Genomic DNA, 27,999 nt, shown 5'->3' on the forward strand with positions numbered 1-27,999 from the left:
GCCGCATAAAAGCATTAGTGTGAGTGCTAGTGCCACATAGATAGCAGTGGTGTTGGTGCTCCATAAAAAGCATGGGTGACGGTATCACACACAAAGCACCCAGTACAATCTGTAAAGTGGTTGGCATTAGGAAGGATATCCAACCATAGAAACCAAGCTAAAACAGACTATGGAGCCTGGTATGACCTCTAGCCTTGTCAGTTCCTGTCAAGCAGTCTAACCCATGCCAGCCTGAAAAACAGACGTTAAATGTTGATGGTGATGATATATACACACATGAAAATGATACATGCACACAGGCATGGACACACACACATACATACATACATACAAACAACAAAAATATGAATGGAGAAAATTATATCTTTAATTTGTGGCTCCACCATACGATGCCAACAATCAATTCTGGTGTATCAACATATAAAGATACAGAAAATATCAGTCAAATAAATATATCCAAAATACATGTTAATACATTACCAAGGCAATCCAAAATTGCATTTTCCACAATTGTATCACTTTGTACTCTTTTAACACTGAGTGCTTTACTGATATCTGCGTCCTCGATGTTTTAATCCCTTTTTCTTCTCATATATATATATATATATATATATATATATGCATATATACACACAAACACACATACAAGCATTCACACATAAGCAATATCTATTTCATGCACATCACATAAGAACCAAAATGATTTTGAATATTAGAAAGCCTCACCATGGGCATTAATAAGAGTGTAAATACATTCTTTGTGTTAATCTGATGAATAGAAATGTTTATTGGCTGCTTTCAGAAAAAATATATCTGACTTCCTTAGGCACAGAAAATTATACCAGTCCAATATCAAAATATTTACCACTTTCTGAATCTTAATTCAAAATTCATACATTAAATTCACATGTATAATGGATTGGAAATTATTTAACTTTTTGTATTTAATAATTTATTATCTGTAGTTTTAGTCTGAATGTGTAGTTTTTACTTTACCCATCTGAATTGATATTGTGTTAATGATTATGACTTTATGACCCAATTTCAAATTTAGATCGTTCATTCTTGATTTCTTTCATCAATTAAGGATTAGTTTATGTTCGTTCTTAAGTTGCACTATCTTTGAAAATTCATTTCATAATTGTCATCATCATCATCATTTAATATCTGTGTTCCATGTCCGCATGGGTTGGATAATTCAACAGGCTCCAACAAGCCAGGGGTCAACATTGTATTTTGGTTTCTTATATGGTTTCAGTAATTAATTTTCTAGTTTTATTTAAAAATGAGGGTGGATTGCTTGTATAGGAAACAGTTGTATTTGCCAATTAACGTATTTTTATTTAGTTTTTATGTTTCTTAGAAGCACAATATGTTACAGATGCACATTTAAAAGATCAATATAAAATGCAATGTCATGAAATTTAAAGCTATTTTGTTTGTATGCAAATATGAAGTTTATTCTACAGTTGATAGAATTATTCAGTTGTTGAGTTTTTTAATATTGGTGTATATGTGATATATTATTAGTGTTAATTTATGAATGGATTTAATGTATGATATGCTCAACTTTGTGATGAAACTAAGCATCAATTGAATCAATTTTATTTGTTTGGGAAGGCTTACAAAAGTGATAGATCTCTCTCATTTTCAAGTTAATTATAAACTAGGTTAACTTGTCTATAGGTCTTTAACCAAATTTCCAAGAAATTATGTCCTCTTTAAAAGAAAAATGAAGAATACATTGGATAATGTCAGATATATTATGTTTAGGAAAAAGACAAGAGGATGTGGTTTAGAGTGCTTTTACCCAGATTTTATTCTTTTTTTACAGTACACGCTGTTGGAGCTGCCCATTTTGCATATTCCACTTTTTGGATGACTCCAGTTTTCTCTAATCTGTCTAATTCTTCATTGACGTGTTTTATCACAGCAAAACGTTCCATTCTTTTTGGTTTCAACATTGGTACTGTTTTCTTTAATTTGGAAATATGCCTCAGTCTTAGAACACAAACCTAATTTATCCGACAACACTTCAGAAAAGCATTTTTAAATTTTTTCTTCAATTCATCTGACACCTTATTCTTACTGGAGGAACAATCATTTATGTTATTACAGAACAGATTTATAGGGAGGTCCCATAAATCAAACAACTCCATCCATTCAGTACCAAACAAGTTTGTTGCATTTTTTAACACAAACACTTTTGCATTATAGATTTTTTTTGCCTAAGAAGTGTAATCTTTCACCTGTGATGTCTCGCACACTTTTCAATGTTTACTATAATGTAGGTTTACTATAATGTAGGTGTGTGTGTGTATGTGTGTGTGTGTGACAGGCTCCTTTCAGTTTGCAAATGCTAATTCCATTCACAAGGCTTTCATCAACTCAGGGTTATTGTAGAAGATACTTGCCTAAATTGTCCCACAAAAGAACTGAACCTGGAACCACATGATTGAGAAACAAACTTCTTAACCACACGGCCAGGTTTGCACAGCCACTACCTTACAAAAATAAACACCAACACTTAAATTACAGAATATTCACAATCTCTCTCCATTTCCATCTTTCTCTCTCTATCATTCAAATATTGACAAAAAAAAGTGTGGTGTTATGGGCTGTGATGAGCTGTGTGTTGTTGGTGGAGAGAGGTGAGGCAAACAGAAGTGAAGCCAGACCGAAAGGGCCAGACCAGAAGTCGGACACATGCGGTCGAAGGCCAGCACGTGCATCAGTCAGAAAACAGACAGGTTAAGAGAAAGACGTGTTTTGATCAAGAGTGATTGTGTACTCCACTGCGGTCGACAAGGTAAGGTCCAACGTTTCATTCTGTCCTTTTGCTTTTTGTTGTCTTTTTCCTCCATCACACCACAAAAAGTAACCAAACAAATTTTATATATTAGAAAAAAGAATTATTTTATTTGATTTTATTTTCCTTTAATATAAAAAATGTTAAGTTTTAATATTTAATAGCATTATATGAATATGATTAATATAAAATGTAACATGGAAATATCCTTGGTATGAAAGCAGTTTTACATTAGTTTGTTTGATTTTTGTCCCCCATTTAAATATGTTTTTTTCTTTATCTTTTTTTTTTTCAAATCTCCCTTGCATCAGATACAACTTCATATAGAGTAACTCCCAAAAAATCCTTTCATTTGTGTGTCAGCATCTAACAATGGATGTCTTTCTTCCATTTGCAATTTGGTCAGACCATATTCCTTGATATCTTCAAATATTTTAATGAAAAACAGTAAGAGGCCCTTAAAAGAGAAAGAGGGTAACATCAATATCACCATCCCAAGCATTATAATCATGTTAATCATCATCACCATCTCCATCCTCATTATCATTTCCATCATCTATTTTTTCCACTAATCCAACAAACCATTAGAAAATATAAACATCTCAAAATCAAACATTTTATATAGTTGGGTAATTTCTCACACATTCATATGCACACATAAGTAGTGCACATATAGAAACATTTACACACATCAAAAAAAATATAGGCTTTTAAATAGCTTCTGTCTTTTTTATAAAAGCTCAAGTTTGTAAAAGACAATATATTCAAGTCAACATCACATTTTTTAACTCATTTATTTTATTATCTTCAAAGTAACCAATGGGTTTGGAACTCAGAATTTCAAAGGGCACAACTAGTTTCCTCCTCAACTGCCTTCCTTTAATAAGGATTTTTAACTAAGATCAATACACAGTCAATATTTAGGGTGATAGACCTAATCTCTTATCCAATTAAATGTTACCACAAGCAGCCCTTCCTTTTCCTCATCAGTTCCTGCAAAAAAAAATACAGGAGTTGCTCTTCCTTCTTTCACTGAGCCATTGCAAAAGAATCAATTAGATTGACTCCAGTATATCACCAATACATATATTACTATCCTTAAGAGAGGAATGTAGTGATCAACTTCACCCTAAGAGATGAAGCTAAACCACTGCAGTTCATAAAAGGACATAATTAAGCTCTGTAAGATATTTAACATAGCATTCTACAGTTTGTGCCACTTGTTGTACCCACTAATAAATACTGATTTCTATCATAGCCTCACAGCTACAAAACTTTAGAGACAGTTGATTGCATCAATCCTAGTGTCCAATTAGTACTTATGTTATTGGCCCTGGAAGGATGAAAACAAAGTCAACTTCAACAGGATTTGAACTCAGAATGTAAAAAAAATTATGACAAAGTATTTTGTATGATCCACTAATAATTTTATGATAATAATTCTTTTTACCAGAGATTTTAAGGGAGGGATCAAGTCAATTACATCGATCCCCAGTGTTCAACTGGTACTTACTTTATCAACCATGAAAGGGTGAAAGGCAAAGTCAACCTTGACAGTATTTGAACTAAAAACATAAAGCGAGAAAAATGTTAGTGAGCATTTTGTCCAGTGTGCTAATGATTCTGCCAGCTTGCTGTCTTAATAGTAATAATCATAATGGCTGTGGTGATGATGATAACAACAACGACATCCAAACAGTTTGTGCTCTACAGGCCAACAGACCAGATATTGTCGTAAAAGAATTATATTATCAAGGGATAATTGAGAAACCCCATTGCCCAAGCTCTCCCTGAACACCAAAGGTAAGTGACCTCTCCAATTCTCTCTCTCTCACACAGGTCTACACTTAGAGTGGTACCATCCACTCTTACTATTTTTGCAACTTTCACCCACCTTTCAATGAATTCACTCGGACAGAACCTTCCTCTTCACCCTCAAGTTTCACTTGGAAAAGTCAATGAGAACTCAACCAAAGAATTTTCAAGGACAGCTTCCTTTGTCCATTTCTGGGTAAGACTGGCAACAGTGTTAGTCACCTCGTCCAAGCTTTTATCCACCTTGAGGTCAGAAACCAAACCAGATCCCACAGTTTAACTGATCCATCAGTCCAGCATCTGATAATGCCATCTGATGACATCGACCTACCTCTCCAGGTGCTCAATCGCAAGCCCAACAACTTGGTGTTGATTTTGGTCCCTTCTACTGACTCATATTCCTTTAGAATGGAGCTGACCATCTCCAATTCTGCTAGACTACCACATCATCATTATTGTCAGTACCATCACCATAGCCACCACCACTACCACTGCCATCATCATCCTTATCATTTAATGTCCATGTTCTATGCCAGTGTGAGTTAGACAGTTTGACAGGATCTGATGGTCCTAAGGACTACATCATGCTCCAGTGTCTGCTTTGGCATGGTTTCCACAACTGGATGCCCTTCCTAATGCCAACACTTTCACACCATATACTGGGTATTTTTTACATGTCACCTGCACTAGTTGGGCTGCTATGCAGTTGGCAAGAAGACAAACCCTGATGAGGCAACTTTATGAGAGGAGATGAGAGATAAAAGTATGAGAGAAGGGCAGGAGCAGAACAAGTTGCACACACACTCACATAGGTGTAGGTGTGTGTGTGTGTGTGTGTGTGTGTGTGTGTGTGTGTGTGTAGATATCAAATTGTTGAATAAGGTGATGAAAGTTATGGTGGAGGTTATAGCCCAACTAATGAAGGAGAGAGTTAGTATAGGTGAGATGCAGTTTGGTTTTGTGTAAGGGAGAAGTACCACTGATACTATATTTCTGGTAAGGTAGCTGCAGGAGAAATACATAGCCTGTGTGTGAACAGCTATGCTATATGGCACATCCAACAGGTTATAATAATAATAATAATAAAAACAAATGAGAAATTAAATGCCTGTATAATTAAACCAATACTCACAGCAGAAAAACACCCGATGGCCATGTAAGTTGTACACCACTGGAAGCCAACACTGTCCATAAGAAATCCACTTAAAGATGGTCCAACGAATTCACTGAAAGAACAAAATTACTAATAGGTGAGAATTATGTATGCAGGTCAATTCAAAAATAACCTCTTCCATATAATCATGTAAACCAATACTACTAGCTTTATTGTCAAGCAGTCAGCAAGTAAACCAACAACAGCCAAAGAGTCTCACTTAGGTGTGTGAATGGCAGATATTATTTATGGCTAATATTATTTAAACTATTTTGACAAGTATAGAAACAACTTCTGACATATTTCAATCTTATTAAACCTCTTCCTGGCACTGAATCTCACCTGTTTCCATGCAAAATCATATTTCCCCTTTGCCAGACACATTTGTTATGCAAGACCAGAAATGAACAACACTAGTCATATGACAGTGATGCAGGTTAATAATCATCACATGATATCAAGACAAGGGTACGCACATACATACACACAGTGCATAAATGTATACACAGCAGATTTCTTTCTGATGTGTGCAAGGACAGCTGATTTTTATCCATTGTGTACTCCAATATCTGCTTTGGCATGGTTTCTATGGCTGAATGCCTATCCTAACACCAACCACTTTACAGCATAGACTGGGTGCTTTTTCATGCCACCAGCATTAATGAGGTTGCCATGCAGTTCACAGGGCTATGAACCCTGGGAGAGAAGGGGTATCAGCTTCAAGCTAGGGGACAAGGCAGTTACTATGAGAGTGGGGTAGAGCAGGAACCTGCAGAGAGATCTTCTTTTTCTACCTTCAGTGTTTCTGTTCATGGTTTACGCCGGTTGTATATTTACTACAATGATACTGATCAAACCACAATTTACTGATACATTTTTTTTTATACCATATCACATCAGATTCTTCTTGTATGGAAAAACATATCATAGTAGTGAAATCAATGTCAGTATATATAAACTATACTTCAATATGGAATAACATAACAGATCAATATGGTAAATGAATCAATCCAACAACCTACCCGAATGCATACATTGATCCCCAAATACCAGATACTAATCCATATGTACTGGAACATTTTTGTAGTCCTGCTTCTCTATAACAAAGTAAAGAAATATTATGACATCATTAATGTATTATTAGAATAGGATTATTCAAAGAATATGTATATATTGACTGTAAATGTGAACATAGCTACAACATAATGAGTCCCATAATCTAATTGAGTGTTGGAGCCCTTTTGAAGATTTCATCATCATCATATAAATATATCTAGGATAAGTCAGCTTTATAAACGTTATCCCTTCTCCAAAGAAGTTAAACTCAGCACAACAAAATAATAAAAGAAAAGTAAATCTTGATACTGTTGTTGCTGATAGTATACAATAGCATGATATGCCTTACAGTTTACAGTTAGGTGTACTGAACCAATGAGAATGAATGAAAGGACAAGAAAAATTCTTTGCACCTGGTTATCTCGTGCCGTATTGACTCATCGTCCTAAATAAAATTTTAAAATGGAGTGTAACCAACATCTGGCAGTAACAGTTAATTCTTCTCTAATACATGCCTTCCTTTATATATTTAGTTAATTTTTTGCATGAATATAAAAACTTTGCAAATGAGAGGTGCTAATTGTCTTACCAATGATAATTAATGTTATATGTGAAATTAACTTGCTATAATCTCTAACCTGATCTAAAATTACTACCATGAACCCTTCAGGGTCATATCAGGCCCAAATATTCTACCTGTTTTATGTTCAAACTGACCAGATCAGGCTTCTCACACCTACCTTGCAATGTCATTCTAAAAGCTACAAGATTATGTATGATAAATTCAAAACAGTACGAATAAATAAGGATTATATTTGACAAAATAATCTGAATGCTAAAGGGTTAAACTTTTTATGTAGCTCACTCTTGCCAGTATTCTTTCCAAACCACTTAGGTAAAGCAAATTTGTAAAATAAAAATATCTTCTACCCAAGGAATTTAAGGATAAAAACCAAAGGAATCTGTAGACAGAAATGAATGATAACTACTTACATTGCAAGTTCTAGAAGCATGTCATATGTTGGTAGAACTGTGAGACTTACAAATATACCAAGCAATGCTAGACATATGATATTTAACCACAAAAGACTGAAAAGGAAGAAAGAATAAGACACATTAGAAATAGAATGAATTAACTTTTGATAGTTTAATGCAAATTGATATTAGATATTATAAAAGGAGGCAGAAATGTTAGCACTTAGGGCGAAATGCTTAGCAGTATTTCATCTGTCTTTACGTTCTGAGTTGAAATTCCACTGAGGTTGACTTTGCCTTTCATCCTTTCTGGGTCAATAAATTAAGTACTAGTTGTGTACTGGAGTCGATCTAATCGACTGGCCCCCTCCCACAAAATTTCAGGCTTTGTGCCTAGAGCAGAAAAGGATATTAGATATTATAAACAATAAGTTAAAACAAAAAAAGATGAAATGATTTACTAATGCATCTATCATTTTCTATGTGACTAATCTGCATTGCAATCAATTCTACAGTCACCTAACAATTGACAGGTATGTGGTTCAAGTCCCATCTGTGAGCCTGTTTTTTTTTTTTCTTATTTTCTTTTTTACTTACATTTTGGTCTAGATGTTAAAATTGATACTGAACAGCTGTAAACAAAATTATGTGCAATTTGCTTCTAAAATAAACTAAAAGTAACAGCTGTGAACTGTCAAAAGGAAAAAAATCATGACATTGACAAAAGTCATTCAAAACAATCGTAACTCTATTTGCAAAAACAAAATTACCTTCTTGCCAACCCAGTATGTGATGTAACACTTTGTATGTGTATATGTATGTATTCTCTTTCATTTTTAATCATTTAAATTCTTCCTCTGAAGAAGGATCTGGTTTCTAACTAATATACAAAGCTCCATCTTTGGAATGTAAATAACAAAAATAATGTCACATTTTAAGTCTAAGAAAAGTCTTGCATAGTTTTATTGTTCCACTTACAGATTATATTCGTAATGTGTGAATTGGTTGGTTGATTGCTTTTTCTGGAAGTTCAAGCTTATCCAGACTGACAGTTAGGCATTTACTTACAGAACCAAGTGTTCCAATTGTTATTGGTATAAATGCAAATTTGTAATTGGGATATAGAAACTGGAAGTTTAAAAGTAGCTGTCCATAGTTATCTTCTTTTTCTTTGATTTTCATAGAGATATTCACATCAGCAAGATGTAAGTATATAGATAGATAGATACATACATACATAGACACACACAGAAAGAAACAAAAAGAAAGAGAAAGGGAGAGAGATAAAATATAAGCTACAGGCAGAAAAGAAAGGGAAACTAAAAAATTTTAATATTATTTTTATATGCCTGCTGTAATGTGTGTATGTATATCTGTCTCTCTATCTGTTTGTATGTATGGGTGTATATATGCATGGGATTGCATTATATTAAAGAAATACATGCCCTACACATCGGCATGTGCAGTAGATAGGCAAAAGTTGGTTGAAACGTCATTGGTAGTACATGAGTAAAAGCAAACACATGCAGTTTTCTAGGATAAAATTGCTGTCACTGATACCTTGTTGTGACCCCCTTCAGTCATGAATGACCATGGGATTGCACCTAGAAAATTACCCTCCGAGGCACAAGTCAGGGCAAAGTTGCTTATAGAAGACCAGCAGTCGCCCATGCATACCAGCCTCCCTTTTCTATGCCACCGATGTTATCCAAGGGAAAGACAAAGGCCAATACAGCTTGGCACTATTGACATTGCAGCTCATTTATTAATGTGCAAGTGGCTGAGCACTCCACAGACACGTGTACCCTTAACGTAGTTCTCGGGAATATTCAGCGTGACACAGTGTGACAAGGCTGACCTTTTGAAATACAAGTACAACAGAAACAGGAAGAAAGAGTGAGAGAAAGTTGTGATGAAAGAGTACAGCAGGGTTCACCACAACCCCCTGTCGGAGCCTCGTGGAACTTTAGGTGTTTTCGCTCAATAAACACTCACAACGCCCAGTCTGGGAATCTAAACCGAGATCCTACGAGAATCGAAACCAAGATCTTACGCAGTCCGCTGCCCTAACCACTGGGCCATTGTGCCTCCACCACTGGGTCAGTGTGCCTCCACCACTGATACCAATACCATAATTATTGCCAGGATTTCTATCAAGAGGTTTCTCAATTATTAAAATCTGCCATTAGCCATGTAATTAGCACAAACAACCAAATTAAAATTCATGTTAGATAATTTTATACAGGGCTTTGTTTAAACCTGTTACCCCTTTCCCTGGATATGTCTATGAATATAAAACAAGCGTATAAGCACACACACACACATTCATGTGCTTTGAGACATCTGTAAATAATTGGATTGTAGTGATATATTCTTTTCTAATACGTATGCCTCTCTCTTTGAGTGTGTGTTTGTGAAGTCATCTGAGTATGTATATATGTGTATAGTCATCATCATCATCATCATCATTTAACGTCTACCTTCAATGCTGGCATGGGTGGGGTTTGACAGGAGCCAGCCAGGCGGAAGCCTGCACCAGACTTCTGTGACTGTTTTGGCAGGATTTTTACAGCTAGGTGCCCTTCCTAACACCACCCACCCAGCAGAGTGAACTTAGTGCTTTTTGCATGGCACAAACACAGGTGAGGTCAGTTTTGGCAAGGTTTTTACAGCTGGATGCCTTTCCAAATGCCAACCACTTTACAGTGTAGACTGGATGCTTTTTAAGTGGCACCTGCAACTGACAGAGTCACCAAGTAATTTGCAAGACAACAATTTTTTGAGAGGGGACGGGGCATTGGAAGAGGTTATCGTGTATCAAATGATGAAAGGTTATAATGAGAGAGAAACATGTGTCTTGTTGTAGAGGAGATACACAGCTACAGAGAGAGAGAAGGAGAGAGTGGAGAGAGAGGAGAAAGAGGGGAGTGAGAGAGAGAGAGAGAGAGAGAGAGAGAGAGAGAGAGAGCAGAAATGAGGACAGAAACAGGTGTGCTGCTGCAAAGGAGATATATGGTTACCTGAGCTGAGGGAAGTGTAAGAGAAGGAGAGAGAGTGGGAGACATCAGGATAGAGATGATGGCAAGGTGCCAGGCATACTCACATATACTCTAATATTGAACAGTGAGAATAAGCGCTCAACACTACATTTCATCATCATCATCATCATCATCATCATCGTTTAACATATGTTTTTCATACTGGTATGAGTTGGACGGTTTGACATGGAGCTGGCCAGCCAGAGAGCTGTCCAAACTCCAACTGTCTACTGTGGCTTGGTTTCTACAGCTGGATGTCCTTCCTAATGCCAACCACTTTACAGAATGTGCTGGGTGCTTTTTACATGCCACCAGCTTCGGTGCATCTATGCAGCACTGGTACAAGTGCATTTTATGTGACACTGGTACCTGCAAGGACATGCCTGTATGTATGGATGACAGCAGTTTTACTTAGCTTGATGTGTCATTTCAAGTAAAGCAAATCACCACAACTCCTGGTCCCTTGTCATTTCCTCAATGAGGCCCAGTGTCTGAAGAGCCTTTCGCTCATCCACCTGAATTCTTATTCTATTCAAATTTTGACCTGCTATAATCACTGAGTATATTTTTTCACTTTATTATATATTCTACAATGTTTTTGTTCACATACATACATGCATACATCCATACTACCAACACTCACATATTCACACACACACACACACATATCTATATATATATATATATATATATATATATATATATATATTCTTTTCTACTCTAGACACAAGGACCGAAAGTTTGGGGAAGTGGGGGGGGGGGGGCCAATGGATTAGATCGACCCTAGTATGCAACTGGTACTTAATTCATCGACCTCTCCTAAAGGATGGAAGGCAAAGTCAACCTCAGTGGAATTTGAACTGAGAACGTAAAGACAGACAAAATACCGCTAAGCATTTCGCCTGGCGTACTAATGCTTCTTATTTCTTTATTTCCCTCAAGGGGCTAAATATAGAGGGGACAAACAAGGACAGACAAACGGATTAAGTTGATTATATTGACCCTAGTGCATAACTGGTATTTATTTAATCGACCCCGAAAGGATGAAAGGCAAAGTCGACCTCGGAGAAATTTGAACTCAGAACGTAGCGGCAGACGAAATACTGTTAAGCATTTAACCCGGCATGCTAACGTTTCTGCCAGCTCGCCGCTTAATTCACATATATATATATATATATATATATATATATATATATATTGAAACATACATATAGATAAACATACATATAGATACACATAGATTAAAAAATAAACAGGTTCAACACATCTTTGCTCGTGCCAATATGATATACAATAGTTCATTGATGGTGTTATGATAGTTAAGTTATAAACAACTTTTGGAGAATACCAACAATGTATTCATTCGCCTCATTTGGAACCAATGTTTCACCACCAATAGATAGGTAGACACAAACACACATATATATATACATGTATGTGTTGGGGGGGGGGAGTGCACGTGCGCGCACACTTAGACTTGATCGTTTGACTGACTGTGGAAGTAAAGTGACATCAATATTATTAACCCTACATTATTGTTACATAGTTTACCAACCCCAGAAGCATGAAAGGCTATGTCGACCTTGGCTGGATATGAACTCAGGATGCAAAATAATATAACTAGATATAGCAAAATATTTTCATCTCAACTCTTCCCTTTTTGCTGCCCACCAGCTTAATTATTTTTAACAATTTCTTTTATTAATAACATTGAATTCTAATATTATTAATAACAATCAAAATAATTTATATAACATTATAATATCACTAAATGAAATCACTAAATTATTCATTATTTATACAAATCAAAGAATGCAAACATTTTGTTTGGCTTTGTTTAATGACGAAATAGCTAACTAATTAATAAAACTTCTAGTATATTACTTACACTTCACTGATTTCATTTTCTCCTATTCTATTCTGCACATTTTTAAATGATTTTAAAATAGAAAAAATCCTGTGTTGTTTCCTTAAATCCATAAAAGCAGTTTTGCTAGTGTAATAATTGTTTATTATTTCAGTTATACAATAGAATCTTTCTTCTTTTTTTCCTGAACAACATTTTTACAGCTAGTTATTTTGTTTTTTCTCTATGCTTCTGTTTTAATATTTTCTATTTTGGACTTTCATTGTTATCATTTAAAGTTTATTTTATACCAAATATTCAAATATGACAAAAGAATTTACAGCTATTTCACAGCTTGACAGAATTTGTCTTATGTAAGGCCTGAACAATCAAGTAAAGCCTCTACATAACTATTCATTCTGTTCCGTGTAGTAACCAAATTGGCCCTCAACAAACTGCTTTCTGGCTTTAAAATAGATATTGTATCGTTACATTGTTCTTTAACCACAGGCAAACTCAGCTGAGCAAACCTATAATCAAAAGCATTCAAATCATGACCATCCCTCAAACAATTTTTATATTTTTAATATCAAATCAAGACCTTACTCATCTGGTATCCCAGAAATTGGTACTGGTCCAAGGAACAGAAGGACAAATGCAATCATAAAGAATCCTGCTATAAGTAATTTATTACCATCATCCTGTAAGAAAAATAAATAAATACATTGATGGTGGTGGTGGTGGTGGTGGTGGTGGTCAGGGAGGGAGAAGGAAGAGGAGACCATTTTTTATTGGTCCTAAAGACTCATAAACACAATATAAGATACAAGACACACGAAAAAGGGAATAACAGAACATGTGGAATGTGCAGAGAGATAGATAGATAATGAACATGGTTGCAAAGGAAAAACATAATACAGGTTTAAAATTCAGTTTATAAAACAAATAAAGACAACTCTTAGGTGGACGTTAAACGATGATGATGATGATATATATATATCATCATCATCATCATCATCATCGTTTAACGTCCGCTTTCCATGCTAGCATGGGTTGGACGATTTGACTGAAGACTGGTGAGAGAGAGAGAGAGAGAGAGAGAGAGATTTATATACTGAGGGTGATAAATTGAACATTAATTTAGATCGTAGATGATCTTTTTCTAGCATATCGGATGTCCACACACACACACACACACACACACACACACACACATATATGCATACATACACACACGCACATATACACACACACACACACACATATATATATATACACACACATATTATATTCAAGCTTTTATTTACCATCATTTTAACAAGATTGGTAAAATATGACAAAGTAAAACATGAAAGAATAAGTCACAGAACAATAATAAGGTACAATTAATTGTAATAAAATATGAAGAGATATATCAACTTACCACTCTGTCTGAGAGTTTACCCCAGAATGGTGAAGCGATGGCATACGTCACAGATATCAGAAGAAATACAAGGCCAACAAGTGAACCACTTAATGAGAACTGAAACACACAGATATACAGATATCAATAAATGTGTGTGTGTGTGTGTATGTATGTGTGTGTTAGTAAGTAAAAACTTATATACATATATGTAGATCTCTAATACTTATTACTAATCTATGATTTTCATTCTGGGCTCTTGTGGCCAATAAAAAAGAAAAATATAAAGACAATATTATTAAACTATCTATTGAATTGTATTTAGTGTTAAGCCACTTAAGCTGCTTGCAGTAGATCTCCTTTGTTATTGTTTGGTTTGGGTTTTGAAGTGGACTAAACCTTTCATATCCCACCAAAGAGATAACAATACCTTACATAGGTGAAGACCTTTTTTAGCCTGGGTTGCTAGTGTTTCTCCTTTCCCTACCCACTGTCTTCAGTGCTTGACATTTTTATAGAGAAGCCATTTCTCATCACCAGTCACTATTCAGTCTAAAAGAGGTTCATTCATGAGATGTGACAGCAAAGATGAGCACACATTCACTCTCTGCAAGCGACTAGACTCGGAAAGTTTGAGGAACTCACTGACCCAATTTGCTTTTCCAATGGCACGCAGATATCAGTGACTGGTTGAATGAACAAATCAAAGCTTCTCTGCTAGTTCCTCAACAGTTATGATGAGATTTTGTTCCACCAGGGTTTGCAAGATGTCCTCACTGAGCTCTACAGATCTTCCAGGACAAGGCTCGTCGTGGAGGCTGTAGCTTCCGGCATAGAATTTCTGGAGCCACCGTTGAAATTAGCTTATGCTTACTGCCCAGTCCCCATATACTGCATTAATATTCCTTGCACTTTCCATTATGTTGTGCATATTCTTGGATCCGAGTGCATATTCTATAGTGCATATTCTTGGATCTGAATGTATGTGTGTGTGCTAGCATGAGTGTGCTTGTTTGTGAGCATGTTTTATATGTGTGTGTTTAGTTACTTTCTCTAAATTTTGGCTTTTTAAGAAGTATTGTTTTCAAACTATTTCAAGTTAATGTATCTGCTACAAATAGAAATACTTACCGTTCGTAAATGTGGTTCAAGTATTGGATCTAAGCCTGCCCAGACTGTTGATGACATGAAGATTACAAAACACATTACTATTAACATTGGAGTCTTTAATAATGGCCTCAAAATATTCTTCTTCTGTTCAACTTTCCAGTCTGAAAACAACAAAATGCGAAGTGATGACCTTTGTTTTACATATTAACACACCTAAGACTATTCAGTTTCCTTTGATATAAATTTAAATTGGAATACAACCAAATACTAACTTAATAATAGAGAAGTTAGTCATTTCAATAAATCCCTCTGAATTCTTGTTTATTTTAACCCTTTAGTCTTTAAACTGACTCTGTCTGATCCAAACAGCCTAATCGTTTGGTATTCAAAATAGCTAAATCTGGCCTCTACAATGTCATTCTAAAAATTAACAACCACATCATTGAAATCTGGAAGCTATGAAATAATACATGATTAATTTCAAAACAATGTGAATAAATAAGCATTACATTTGTCAGAATAGTCTGAATGCTAAAAGGTTAAGGCTTACAACAGCCTTCATTGTGTTGGTAACATGGTAAAATGTACCCAGTATACTCTATAAGGTGGCTGGTGTAAGGAAAGCCATAGAAACCATGCCAAAACAAAATATCAGTGAAGTGTGGCTCCCTAACATACCTAGGAGGGTAGTGACCCCAAATAAGAACTAACGTGGACTGTGACAACAGATGCAAAATAAAGATGATGGTAATGAAACACATGTATTCATTTGAAACAATGTCATGAATAGGTTAATTATGTGATCAACATTCATTCTTATGTCAACATTGGACAGATTTATTTGTTGGAGCAATTGCTTTTTTATTGTTTTTATTATTTCTGGTTTTCTCATGATAATTTTCTGGATTTTATCTTTAGAGTCTATATTTACAAAATTTACATTTACTCCATGTTTAAATTGATTCAGTTTCTTATCATCATAACATAAACTCTTCAAACTGGGGGTTTTCTTTATTTCTAACAAACCAAATCATTACGTGACTGATTGATTGATTGATCGGTTGGTTGGTTGGTTGGTTGGTTGGTTGATTCATTGACCAAACAATTAGTCTATTGACTGAAACCAATAAAAGAATAAAAGAGTAAAACACTGACCTTTTCGTTTTGATAATATCCAGCAGGTGAAAGGAACCACACACCAAAATATAGAACCAACAACGACAAATGGTAAGATGAAGCCTCCAACCTGATTATTTCCAAAGGAAAATAGAAATCATATAAGAAAAGAATTATTGGTTGATTCTATATTTGTTGGACAAAGAAGAAAATGAAACATTCAAAGACATTGTTAGAATATACACAGGGATTTTCCTTTTATTCATAAACACACACACACACACACACACACACACACACACCACAAACACACACACCACAAACACACACATATATAATATATCTGCAAGGAAGTCTAAAATTCAGCCTCCATTATACACTCAAGTTCATACATTTTGTGGAAAGGTATAATCAATTATACTGAACACAATATTTAATTAGTACCTTAATATATCAACCACAGAAAGTTAAACTAAGGCATTTGCTCTAGTGATTCTACCAATTTTGTCTTATCGTGTCTTGTGCCCTCAACTTTTAATAGAGTCATAGAGATGCTATCATGACAAATTGCACACCAGTTTTCTTTATGTGTCACAGTTGTATGCCAGAGCTCTGAGTTCTGAGTTCAAATTCTGCTGAGGTCAACTTTGCCTTTCATCCTTTCGGGGGTCGATAAAATAAGTACCAGTTGAACACTGGGGTCAGTGTAATTGACTCATCCCCTCCCCCAAAATTCCTGCCCTTGTGGCAAAATTTGAAACCATTATTATTATTATTTTTCTGTCGAGGTCAACTTTGCTTTTCATCCTTTTGGGGTCAATGTAATCAATTCATCCCCTCCCATAAATCTGTTGCCCTTGTGGCAAAATTTGAAACTATTATTGTTATTATTATATATGCTAATTACACTACATCACCTGTAATTCATTCATAATTTATCATTTGAATTCTCATAATCTAAAACAATTTCATATAATGCTTCAACAATATGAATTATTTAGGTATTTGATCAGAAAACAAAAGAAATTAGTTATTACACTGTATAAAGCTCCGCCAAGTGCCGGTCCTACTGCAAGACCAATTCCTACAAACGTCTCTGTTATACCCTGTAAAAAGCACAAAATCAATGAGAAAGAAATCATATTTTATCAAAAATATATAATGAATGAGGTGTGTGGTGAAAAGGAGGAAGAGGTGGAGATTTGTAAAATAAAGGAGGAAGAAATGAAAAGGAAGCAGAGATGGAGGCTTGTAACATAAGTACAACTGTGAGTTTTTGTGAAACAATCTGTAATGAGACATAGCCTAGATCTTTGGGTGGAACAAGATTCCAATCATACAGGAGATAACATAATGAGTCATGAAAACTAAAAGAAAGATTGGGAGAAATAAGAGATTTGCCAATGATCTACAACAAAAGAATAGGTGTGAGGTATTAAGATTGTAAAACAATGGGTCAGTATAAATGAGGACATTGTTGCAGAAAATGTATAAGGAAGGACAGTGGTGCACTTGCTTTCACTGATGCCAAGAAGGAAGAATAATAACAATGTCAGTAGTGGAGGCGGATGCTCTGAGAGCATAGCTGTGAGAATAAGAGTAGGCTGAGCAAAGTTCAGAGAGCTCCTACCACTGTTGGCAACAAAGGGTCTCTCCCTCAGAGTGAAAGGCAGACTGTATGATGCTTGTGTGCAAGCAGTTATGCTATACAGCAGTGAAACATGGGCTGTGACTGCTGAGGATATGCATAGGCTTGAAAGAAATGAAGCTAGTATGCTTCGCTTGATGTGTAATGTCAGAGTGCATGTACAATAGATTGTAAGCATCTTGAGAGAAAAGTTGGGCATAAGAGGCATCAGGTGTGGTGTGCAAGAGAGGCAACTACACTGGTATGGTCATGTGATGCATATGGATGCAGATAGCTGTATAAAGAAGTGCTGATCTCTAACTGTGGAGGGAACCTGTGATAGAGGTAGACCCAGAAAGACATGGGATGAGGTGGTGAAGCATGATCTTTAAACATGGGGCCTCACGGAGGCAATGACTAGTGACCAAGACCTTTGGCAATATGCTGTGCTTGAGAAGACCCATCAAACCAAGTGAAATCATACTTGTGGCCAATGCTGGTGTCATCTACTGGCATCCATGCCAGAGGCACGTAATAAGCACCGTTCGAGCAATAGGCCTCAAGGAGACAATGTGCCCAATGTCAGTAAATGTGTAAAAGCACCTATTACACTCTCAGAGTGGTTGGTGTTAGGAGGGGCATCCAGCTGTAGAAACCTTGACAAATAAGACTGGAGTTTGATGCAGCCCCTCAGCTTACCAGCTCTGGTCAAGCCATCCAACCCATGCCAGCATGGACAACGGATGTTAAATGATGATGATGATGATGATATATATATATATATATATATATAGATAGATAGATAGATAGATAGATAGATTGACACACATATGCACACATTTTATTTCAATCAACTCAGCCTCGTGCTACTCTGAGCACACTTACCTGAAGATGCTGTGACCCTGCATGTGGAACAGGCAGATAGACAAACAAAAAGAGAATAAGTTAGAAAGGAAAAAAAAGAAGAGAAAGAGAATAAACAAGAAAGAAAACAAAAAGAAAGGACAGAGTGAGAGAAAAAGTATAAAAGAGGAATAAAAAAAGTATAAGTTTACTTACAAAAGCAGTACTGATGTCATCGGGGAATTCCAAAGACATAATGGTAAAACTGCTACAGTTATAGGCTGTACAACCAATGGCCATAAATACTCTCAACACAAAACATAGAATCAAAAAGTGGAAGTTGTTATTTGGATCTATTGGAAGGAACTGCAAAAATCTAAAATTAAAATAATAAGAAAAAAATGAAATGAAATTGTTATTTTTCAGAGGGGTTTTGCTACCAAACCTAATAACAGAAATCACCCCCTGGTCCTACTCTACAAACCCACCTAGACTGAGGCCATCCCTAGTCCCATGTTACCAAACCAACTAGATCACCTCCAGTCTCAAGTTACCAACTTCATGTCATAAACACACCTGAGAACACTCCTGACCCCCATGATACCAACCCATTTGAGAGCATGTCTAGTCCCATATTACGAACCCATCAAGATTAACTTTAATCCCAAACTACAAACCTCCTCAAAACCCTCCTTCTCCTGTGTTATGAACCCATTTGAGAATACTCTACTCTCATCTGACACCATGTTAACAACTCACTTAAGAACACTCCTGTTCCCAATTCATCTGAAACTACTCTTACTTCCATGTTATTAATTTACTTGAAACAACTTCTGGTCCCATATTACATGACCACTCCTAATCCAGTGTTAACATACTTGAGACCATCCATAATTATGTTCGTACAGAAATTAAAATCTCAGTAAAAATTTCATCATTACATTAATGATAATATGATATTATGAGATAAAATTTCTATTACAGTATTTTGTAACAAACTTTTATTTCAAACATCAGCTTAATATACCAATAAATACATCGATCTCAGTATTAGACAGGTATTTTATTTTACCAATCCCAGAGGGATGAAGGGCAAAGTTGACCTTTTCAGGATATGAATTCAAAATGTAAAGTGTTGTAAGAAATACTACAAGGCATTTTTTCAGTGCTCTGACATGAAACTGGTAAAATAATAAATGAATAATAATGTACATATATCAACAGTCATTAAGAAAATTTCATGTCTTTATCATCTAGATGTGAACTTAAAATTATATTAGGCACTGAAGGAATAAATATGGACCCTTAATTCTTTTATGTAAACTTCAGATTCTATTAAATTTAAGAAAATTATGCAAGTAAATATTTTTAATTAACCTTTCGATGCTACATTAATTAAATCTGTTAATACTTACTGTTTTTCCTGCAGTTGACGTCACTGAGTAACTTAGTCTCAAAAATATGCCAATTCTTTAAAGTATATTAATTGACGTACAATATTGTACATCTACTAAGTAATTCTCTCATTAATACTTTGGCTAATACAGTAAATTTTGATAGACGAGGTTGCGTGAAGGTTCTAGTAAGATATAAACACGTCCAGAGTTGTCTCCCATAGTTGCTGGAATCATTAAAATATTACTTTTGACTAACACTATTTTTTTTTCCTTGCCACAAAATAATCTCTAATTATTTTTTTAACCCTCAAATATTCTATATGTTAACAGTGAGTTAACTATTGTTTGTTTGAGGGTGGTGTCTCTAAGTAATTTATTCTCAAGTAAAAGACGTTCACACCACAAACCACAGACCCCATATTGACCACTACATCCAACCCCTTCCTTCTCAGAATGTCATCCCTCTGAAATTTCCTCCCTGTCCATGTCTTTTATGCTCTTCAAGAGCATTAACCATGTCTGTCTCATAGGTTTGGGGGATCAATAGAGGATAAGAACACAGCCCCTTCTTCCAGGCTGAGCTAAAAACACATTCACAAAATAGAAAGTATGCTATAAATTTTCCTGTGTATATGATACCTGTTTGTCAAGAGATATCATTCACAAATGATACGATGATATCATCATCATCATTTAACGTCTGCTTTCCATGTTGGCATGGGTTGGATGGTTTGACAGGAGTTGGCTAGGCAGAAGACTGCATCAGGCTTCAGTGTCTGATATAGTCATGTCAATTCTTACCAACAACTAGATGAACTGATATAGTGTTCTGTCCAGAAACACAATGAAGTACCTTGCAACAGATCTGAATAAAACGGCTAAGAGATTGTACTTCTCAAAGACATTTCAGATACAAAAAGACAACACCAAGTATGAAGAGACAAGCAAGAGCTCTCTCGAAAACTGTCAAATTAATTTATGCAGTAGAAAGATTATAATAGACAACTTACCCAAATAATATTGTACATCCTCCAGCAAAAAATAATCCAGACAAAAACAAGAATTTAGTTCCGACAACTGATATCTGTGGAAATTTAATAATAATAACAATAACAACAACGACAAAATCAGTGATGGGAATGGGGGGGGGGGGGGAATGATTTTTTTTATTTGCCACAAGGGCTGAAGACATTGAAGACAATACAAGGGCGGAATACAACACAAAGGTGGGGTTTACACTGAACAAAAAGAAATCAATGAAGACAAAAAAAAAATAAGTGAACAAAAGATATAACAAAATTTCATCAAAGACATTTCTCCCAATACTGGAGAAGACCACCTAAGGTAATTTGAGGAAACCCTACATAGACACTTGTTAAATTTGTCACATCACTGCATCAAAAGTGCCTTCTTTTATCTAAAAAACACATTCAAGATAGGCCTGTTCAAACTCACCAGTCTTACAACTCACACTCATCTTTTGTTAAACACACTAGAAGATAGCACTTACCTAACATCAGATGCAGATTATTTTGCATAGGTGCAGGTGTGGCCATGTGGTAAGAAGCTTACTTCTCAACCACATAGCTCCAGGTTCAGTCCCACTGAGTGGCACCTTGGGCAAGTCTCTTCTACTATAGCCTCAGGTCGACCAAAGCCTTACGAGTGGATTTCGTAGACTGAAACTGAAAGAAGCCTGTTGTTTGCTTGTTTGTATGTATGTATGTGTGTGTGTGTGTGTGTGTGTGTGCATGCATATGTATGTATCTATCTATGTGTGTGTGTCTTTGTGTCTGTGTTTGTCCCCCACCACCAATTGACAACAGGCCAACAGAATAAATACTAGGCTTTAAAAAAAAATAAGTCCCAGGGTTGATTTAGCTGACTAAACCCTTCAAGGCGGTGCCCCAGCATGGCCGCAGTCAAATGACTGAAATAAGTGAAAGATAACAGATACAAATATACCTTCATTCATTCATTTGTTTTTCCATTTATGTGTATCTTACTGAGGCACTGTTTAACAGCTAGTTTTTCAAGTAGGGGTACCTCTTACTTCACACAACTTCAAAGGTGCAAAGAAAATTTCTTGTCAGGGAAAATGACAATAACATTGCTCACATCTGACAACTTTCATTGAGTGCAAATGTATACAGTTATACACACAACACACGTTGGGTCATCCCATAAATAATGCGGTTTTTTCAATTGCAAGAACTAAAAGTTGGAGGGGGACAGGATAAACCATCCAACCCATGCCAACATGGAAAGCAGACGTTAAATGATGATGATGATATCATCGTATCATTTGTGAATGATATCTCTTGGTTAGCCTGGATTTATAGCAGGAAACTTGTTCAGGATACTGCAACTTGTGTGTGTGTGTGTGTGTGTGCATACTGACATGGCTTGTTGAGTTGATCATGCCTATAACTGTAAAATGAGTGTTATTGTCACAGAAGCAGTCATTCATTTCCAATCTTCTGTGGAAATATGTCTGGCCCTGGAGAAATATTACCTTGCTTAGAAATAGGTAAAGGTTGGTGACATGAAAGGCATCTGGCTGTAGAAAATCTACATTAATGAATTTCATCAAACCGATCCAAGCATGGAAAAGTGAATGTGAAAATGATGATGATGATGAAGATATATAAATATAATTTGCAATAAATGTGAAGTAATAAACGAGACTTACAAGACGACCAAAAATAACTGACATAAAGACTGAAGTTAAAGAAAACACTCCAAATATCCATCCTGATGTGGTAATACTGATTCCACGATCCTCTGCCTGAAAAAATGTAGAAAAACAACATAAATTAAAGACAATTAACATAAAAAAATACTGAAAGTTATGTACACCTTGTTAATGAGTTGTTAATGGGTTATTAATAGTATGTTATTAGGGTTGTAAACATGTTAATGAGGTTCTAATAGGTTGTTGGCAATTAGTTAATCATTCATTAATTTCTTTCTTATCTTTTTTTGTTGAAATACACTCCTTTTGTTTCAATTCCACTGAGGTCAACTTTGCCTTTCATCCTTTCAGAGGCAATAACTTAAGTACCAGTTGTATACTGAGGTCTATCTAATTGACTGTCCCACCCCCCAATTTCAGGCCTTGTGCCTATAGCAGAAAGGATTATTATTATTATTATTATCATTATTATTATTATTAAGGCAGCAAGCTGGCAGAATCGTTAGCATGCCAGGCAAAATTCTTTGTGGCATTCCACCCATCTTCAGGCTTTGAGTTCAAATTCTGCCGAGGTCAACTTTGTCTTTCATCCTTTCGGAGTTGATAAAATAAGTACCAATTATGCATTGAGGTTGATATAATCAACTCACCCCTCCCCCTCAAAATGTCAGGCCCTGTACCTACAGCAGAAAGGATAATCATTATTATTATTATTATTATTATTATTATCATTATTCAACATTTGATAGTTTCAGGTAAATTTCTACAGCATCACCAGCTACATCTCCATGTTGCTGGGGTATGCGCAGTATCGTGTGTTCTTTTTGTTGCTAGGAATGTGCAAACTCTTCCCAGTATTGTATTGCATCAGTTCGTTTTCTTATGGGGTGTGGTGCAGTCTTTTGTTGTATTAATGTTTGTATTGTGTGTTGTGTGTATAATGCATTGGGTTATCAACCTTCTGGTGGTAGTTTATTTCATTGGATATTTTCTATATAGAAGTGTGCCTTGTGTTTGTGAATTGTTTTGTTTAGATTGTATTATCTTATTGAATTGATAGTGCCTTGCATAGGATGTAGGCTGTTCCTAGCAGAGCTATTTTGGGGGGGTGGGGGTAGTGTGTAGTGTTGAGAATCCAGATATAACTTCTACAATTTTGTTTGTATGTTTTTTTTTTTGCCATGCCCAGTGCATTTCTTATGTTGGTACAAGACTACAAATACATAGGGTGGGACAATAAATTGCTGGGGTGGGCTTGATACATCTGTAGATATGCAATAAAAAGAAAGGCTACTGCTTCCTACAGGTTTTGAACTCAAAATACATACAGGGATAAATACTAAATGCAATAATGATTCAAGTTTGGTGCTTTACCATTTGCATTTTTCATCATATGTAATAAAAGCAAAGATAGTGAATACAATTTCAATGATGATAACTATTAAGATAATGTTGAACATAAAGGTGATGATAGTGGTACTGATGATGATGATGATGGTGATGAAGATAATGAATCTAAGGAGAAGTGCGATGATAAAAATAATAATAACTACAATAATAATAATATACCCACTTCCATTTAACTGTATACTGGATAATTGCAGTGTTAGGATAATTATAAGATTTCAAAACACCAAACTATTTAGCATTAAATTTAGGTTAAAATGATCAGTTAAACACATTTGTAAACAATCTAACCAGACATAACTGGTTGTGTGATCAAGAAGTTTGCTTAACAACTACCTGATTTTCGGTTCAACCTCACTGTGCAGCAATTTAGACAATTGTCTTCTACCATAGCCTCCAGCTGACCTAAGCCTTGAGAGTGAAATTTAATAGATGATGAAACAGTATGAAAGCTTGTCAGAGGGATCATTTCTATTTTGGATGTTAGACTTAATCTTATTATCTACCTTAATGTTACCATCTAGCTCAAGGACACCTTTAGCAGGGATCACTGCAGTATGCATTCAAACTAGGTCTCTAGTCTGAGGACAACTTATCCCCTACCAGCCAAGGAGGCCTTGAAAAGAATCAGGACACTGCCTGTCCTTCCTTCTCCTTCTGGCTAAGCCATAAAAATAAAGAACTCCAATTGCCAAAGTTTTTTCCCTGATACTTTTCTTTTCTGCTTTTAGTAAAGATTTGGCAAAATGTTGCATAAAAATTGACCATTTATTTGATTTCATATTAAAATGAACATGAAAGCTTATATTTTAATGATGAGTTAAAATGACAGAAGCCAGAACATCATGTTTACCAACAACTGATGCCAAAAGAGTCAAATGTATTCAAGTTATTTTATACAATTTCAATGAATTAAAAGCTATCAAAGTTTCCTTTCCACTGTATTTTAACTTTACTTTAAGATATATAAATTTCTTCAATACCTAAAAAACATCGAAGTAGCTAAAATTATTTGTAAAAAGATACTTTCAAACCAAGTGTGAATAATCAATATTTGTTATTTTCATTATTGATTAGATTAGTCAGTGATTGATTAGCTAGAGATTAGCCAGTGATTGACCTAGATTATCCTACCTTAATCCACACAATCCTAGTTGTTATCACTGAGTAAATACAAAGTGGGAGGAAATTATTATCAGGACATATGAATCTGATCTAAGCTTGAAGAATATTAGAGGGTAGAAAAACCTTTATAAACATCAATAAAAAAAAAACTCGGAGCAGGCAGAACATAATAAGTGTCTTATATGTACACAAAAGTGCGCTGTAAACATAAATGCTTTATACTTGTTCTGTTATATAATTGATACATGTGTAACTCAAAAACAAAACCCTACAACATTAAGATACTGAAATCCAGTAGCTTATCACCTACTATTGTGAATTCAGTTAATTGGATAAGAATTTCCAATCACCTAGGTAATGCGTGTAAGTAAAAAAAATAGACTTATAACAATGAAAAAGCTGATAATGGAAATAAAAACAATGGTGGTGGTGATGCTGCTGATGGTGATGATGATGATGATGATGATGATGATGATGATGATGATGATGATGATGACAACAATGACGACATTACGCTAAGTTTGATAAACACCTGCACTGATCACCGACCTCCAGTTCATTAAGCAGTTTATTTATGAATAAACACGCTGTCAAGTGGAAATTAGATTGACGTAAGAATATAATGAGTGTAGTGAGGGTTGGCGGGAGAGAGGGAGGGAGAAAGAAAGAAAGAAAGAAAGAAAGAAAGAAAGGAAAATGAGATAAGTGTATGTATGAGAGAGAGAGAGAGATGAATGTTGTAAATAAGTGTCACTGTTATACAAGTGGTGTCCTTCATTTCCAACCCACAGTGAAAGCATGTCCAACCATGGGAAAAAATTTCTTTATTTGGAAACAAGAGAAGGTTAGAAGTAAGAAAGACATCTGGCTATAGAAAATCTACCTCAACAGATTTCATCCAACCCATGCAAGCATGGAAAAGTAGACATTAAACAGTGATGATGATAAAGATGATGATGATATTCATATTTATGTGTGTGCTTATAAATATGTATACATGTGCAGATCTATGTTCAAGTGTGTGTGTAGATTACATAAAATGCAAATGATAAATTATAGATAAATACAATGTGTCAAACTGAAATAAGTACTAAGGTCAATATGACTGGCTAACCTTGAAGGCAGTGCCTTAACCTAGTTGCAGCCTATTGACAAAAAGCAGCGAAAGAACGAAACATGCATGCATGCACACACACACACACAAATGGAGACAATATTAATATGCAAGCATACATTTATCATCATCATCATTGTTTAATGTCTGCTTTCCATGCTGGCATGGGCTGGATAGTTTGATTGAGGACTGGTGAGTCAGAGGTTGCACCAGGCTCAGTCACAGAACATAGTTCTTTCAGTTTCCTTCTACCAAATCCATTCACAAGGCTTTGGTGTAATGCTGTGTCAGTTGGTTATCTATTGTAGGGTTTGGAATAATCTGAATAATGATTCTAATCATTTTAAGTGTAAATTAAATTACAAAAAGAAATCAAACAATAGTCAGTTAAAAGTCATAACAAAATTCCAACTGACCTTTGGGATATATGACATAAGAAAAACATTTTGAAAAACAAAACAGTCCTAATGAAGAGATTCCCCCACTATAAGTTCTCCAGAGTTATTTTGGCTCTGTTGAGATTTTTGTTACGTATGATTACTCCAAGAAATTTAATTGTAAATTCTATTTACATTTTATAATTCAATAATTACGGTTGAAAATGTGTTTTGAATTTTTGAGGCTTGTTTGATTTTTTTTTACTGTAATGTACATATGTATACATGAATATATATCATCATTTAACATCTGCTTTCTATGCTGGCATGAGTTGGATGTTTGGACAGGAGCTGGCTAGGCAGAAGACTGCACCAGGCTTCAGTGTCTGTTTTAACATGGTTTATTTTTATGGCTGGATACCCTTCCTAACACCAACTACCCTGCAAAGTGGACTGGGTGCAATTTATGTGGCACCAGCACAGGCAGGGTCACCAAGTATTTTGCAAGACAAAGCTCCTTTGGGAGGGGAGGGGGCATTGGAGGAGGTGGTCTTGTGTCAGATGATCAAAGGTTAGAGTGTGACAGAGAGACAGAAATAGGTATCTTTCTGCATCCTAATGCCAACCACCCCGAGAATGTAGTGAGTGTTTTTTACGTGTCACCAACACAAGTACCATTCACCTGACACCAAGCATTAGCCACGACTATGGTCTCACTTGGCTTGACAGATCTACACAAGCACTGTATATCACCAAAGGTCTCGATCACTTGTCACTGTCCATGAGGCCCAATGCTCAAGCAGTGCATTTTACATGCCACCAACATAGGTGCCAGTCAGATGGCACTAGCATTGGCCATGACTATGATTTCACTCAGCTCAACAGGATATATATATATATATATATATATATATATATATATATATATATATTTATATTTATATATACATACAATGGAGTGAATTAATGAAAGAAAGGAGTACTCAACACATTAGTAGAATTTACATACATTATTATTATTTAAAAGTTTGATTCAGTTCCATGCAACTTAAAGTTTTGTAGGCGTCTAACAGAAACCCAGCTCATTCAAGCTT

The 27,999-nt window shown here is 35.4% G+C and overlaps 1 protein-coding gene across 2 annotated transcripts in view; it reads right to left on the reverse strand.

The window, feature by feature from the left end:
• Nucleotides 1-2,890: 2,890 nt before the first annotated feature.
• The window catches only part of LOC106869413 (MFS-type transporter SLC18B1), a 45,087-nt gene continuing 19,978 nt past the window's right edge, over nt 2,891-27,999 (reverse strand). For both annotated transcript variants that reach the window (XM_014915143.3, XM_089358991.1), the window contains exons 3-14: nt 22,880-22,975; nt 21,198-21,271; nt 19,007-19,166; nt 17,358-17,426; nt 16,360-16,450; nt 15,226-15,365; nt 14,116-14,214; nt 13,299-13,393; nt 7,827-7,922; nt 6,800-6,874; nt 5,757-5,850; nt 2,891-3,266 (exon numbers count right to left, since the gene is read on the reverse strand). In XM_014915143.3, coding sequence (XP_014770629.1) covers nt 3,129-3,266; nt 5,757-5,850; nt 6,800-6,874; nt 7,827-7,922; nt 13,299-13,393; nt 14,116-14,214; nt 15,226-15,365; nt 16,360-16,450; nt 17,358-17,426; nt 19,007-19,166; nt 21,198-21,271; nt 22,880-22,975 — 1,227 coding nt within the window. In that variant the 3' untranslated portion in view covers nt 2,891-3,128. The remainder of the gene's footprint in view (nt 3,267-5,756; nt 5,851-6,799; nt 6,875-7,826; nt 7,923-13,298; nt 13,394-14,115; nt 14,215-15,225; nt 15,366-16,359; nt 16,451-17,357; nt 17,427-19,006; nt 19,167-21,197; nt 21,272-22,879; nt 22,976-27,999) is intronic.

This window comes from Octopus bimaculoides, chromosome 10 (genome assembly GCF_046866305.1).
Source record: "Octopus bimaculoides isolate indiv1 chromosome 10, ASM4686630v1, whole genome shotgun sequence".
Lineage (NCBI taxonomy): Eukaryota > Metazoa > Mollusca > Cephalopoda > Octopoda > Octopodidae > Octopus > Octopus bimaculoides.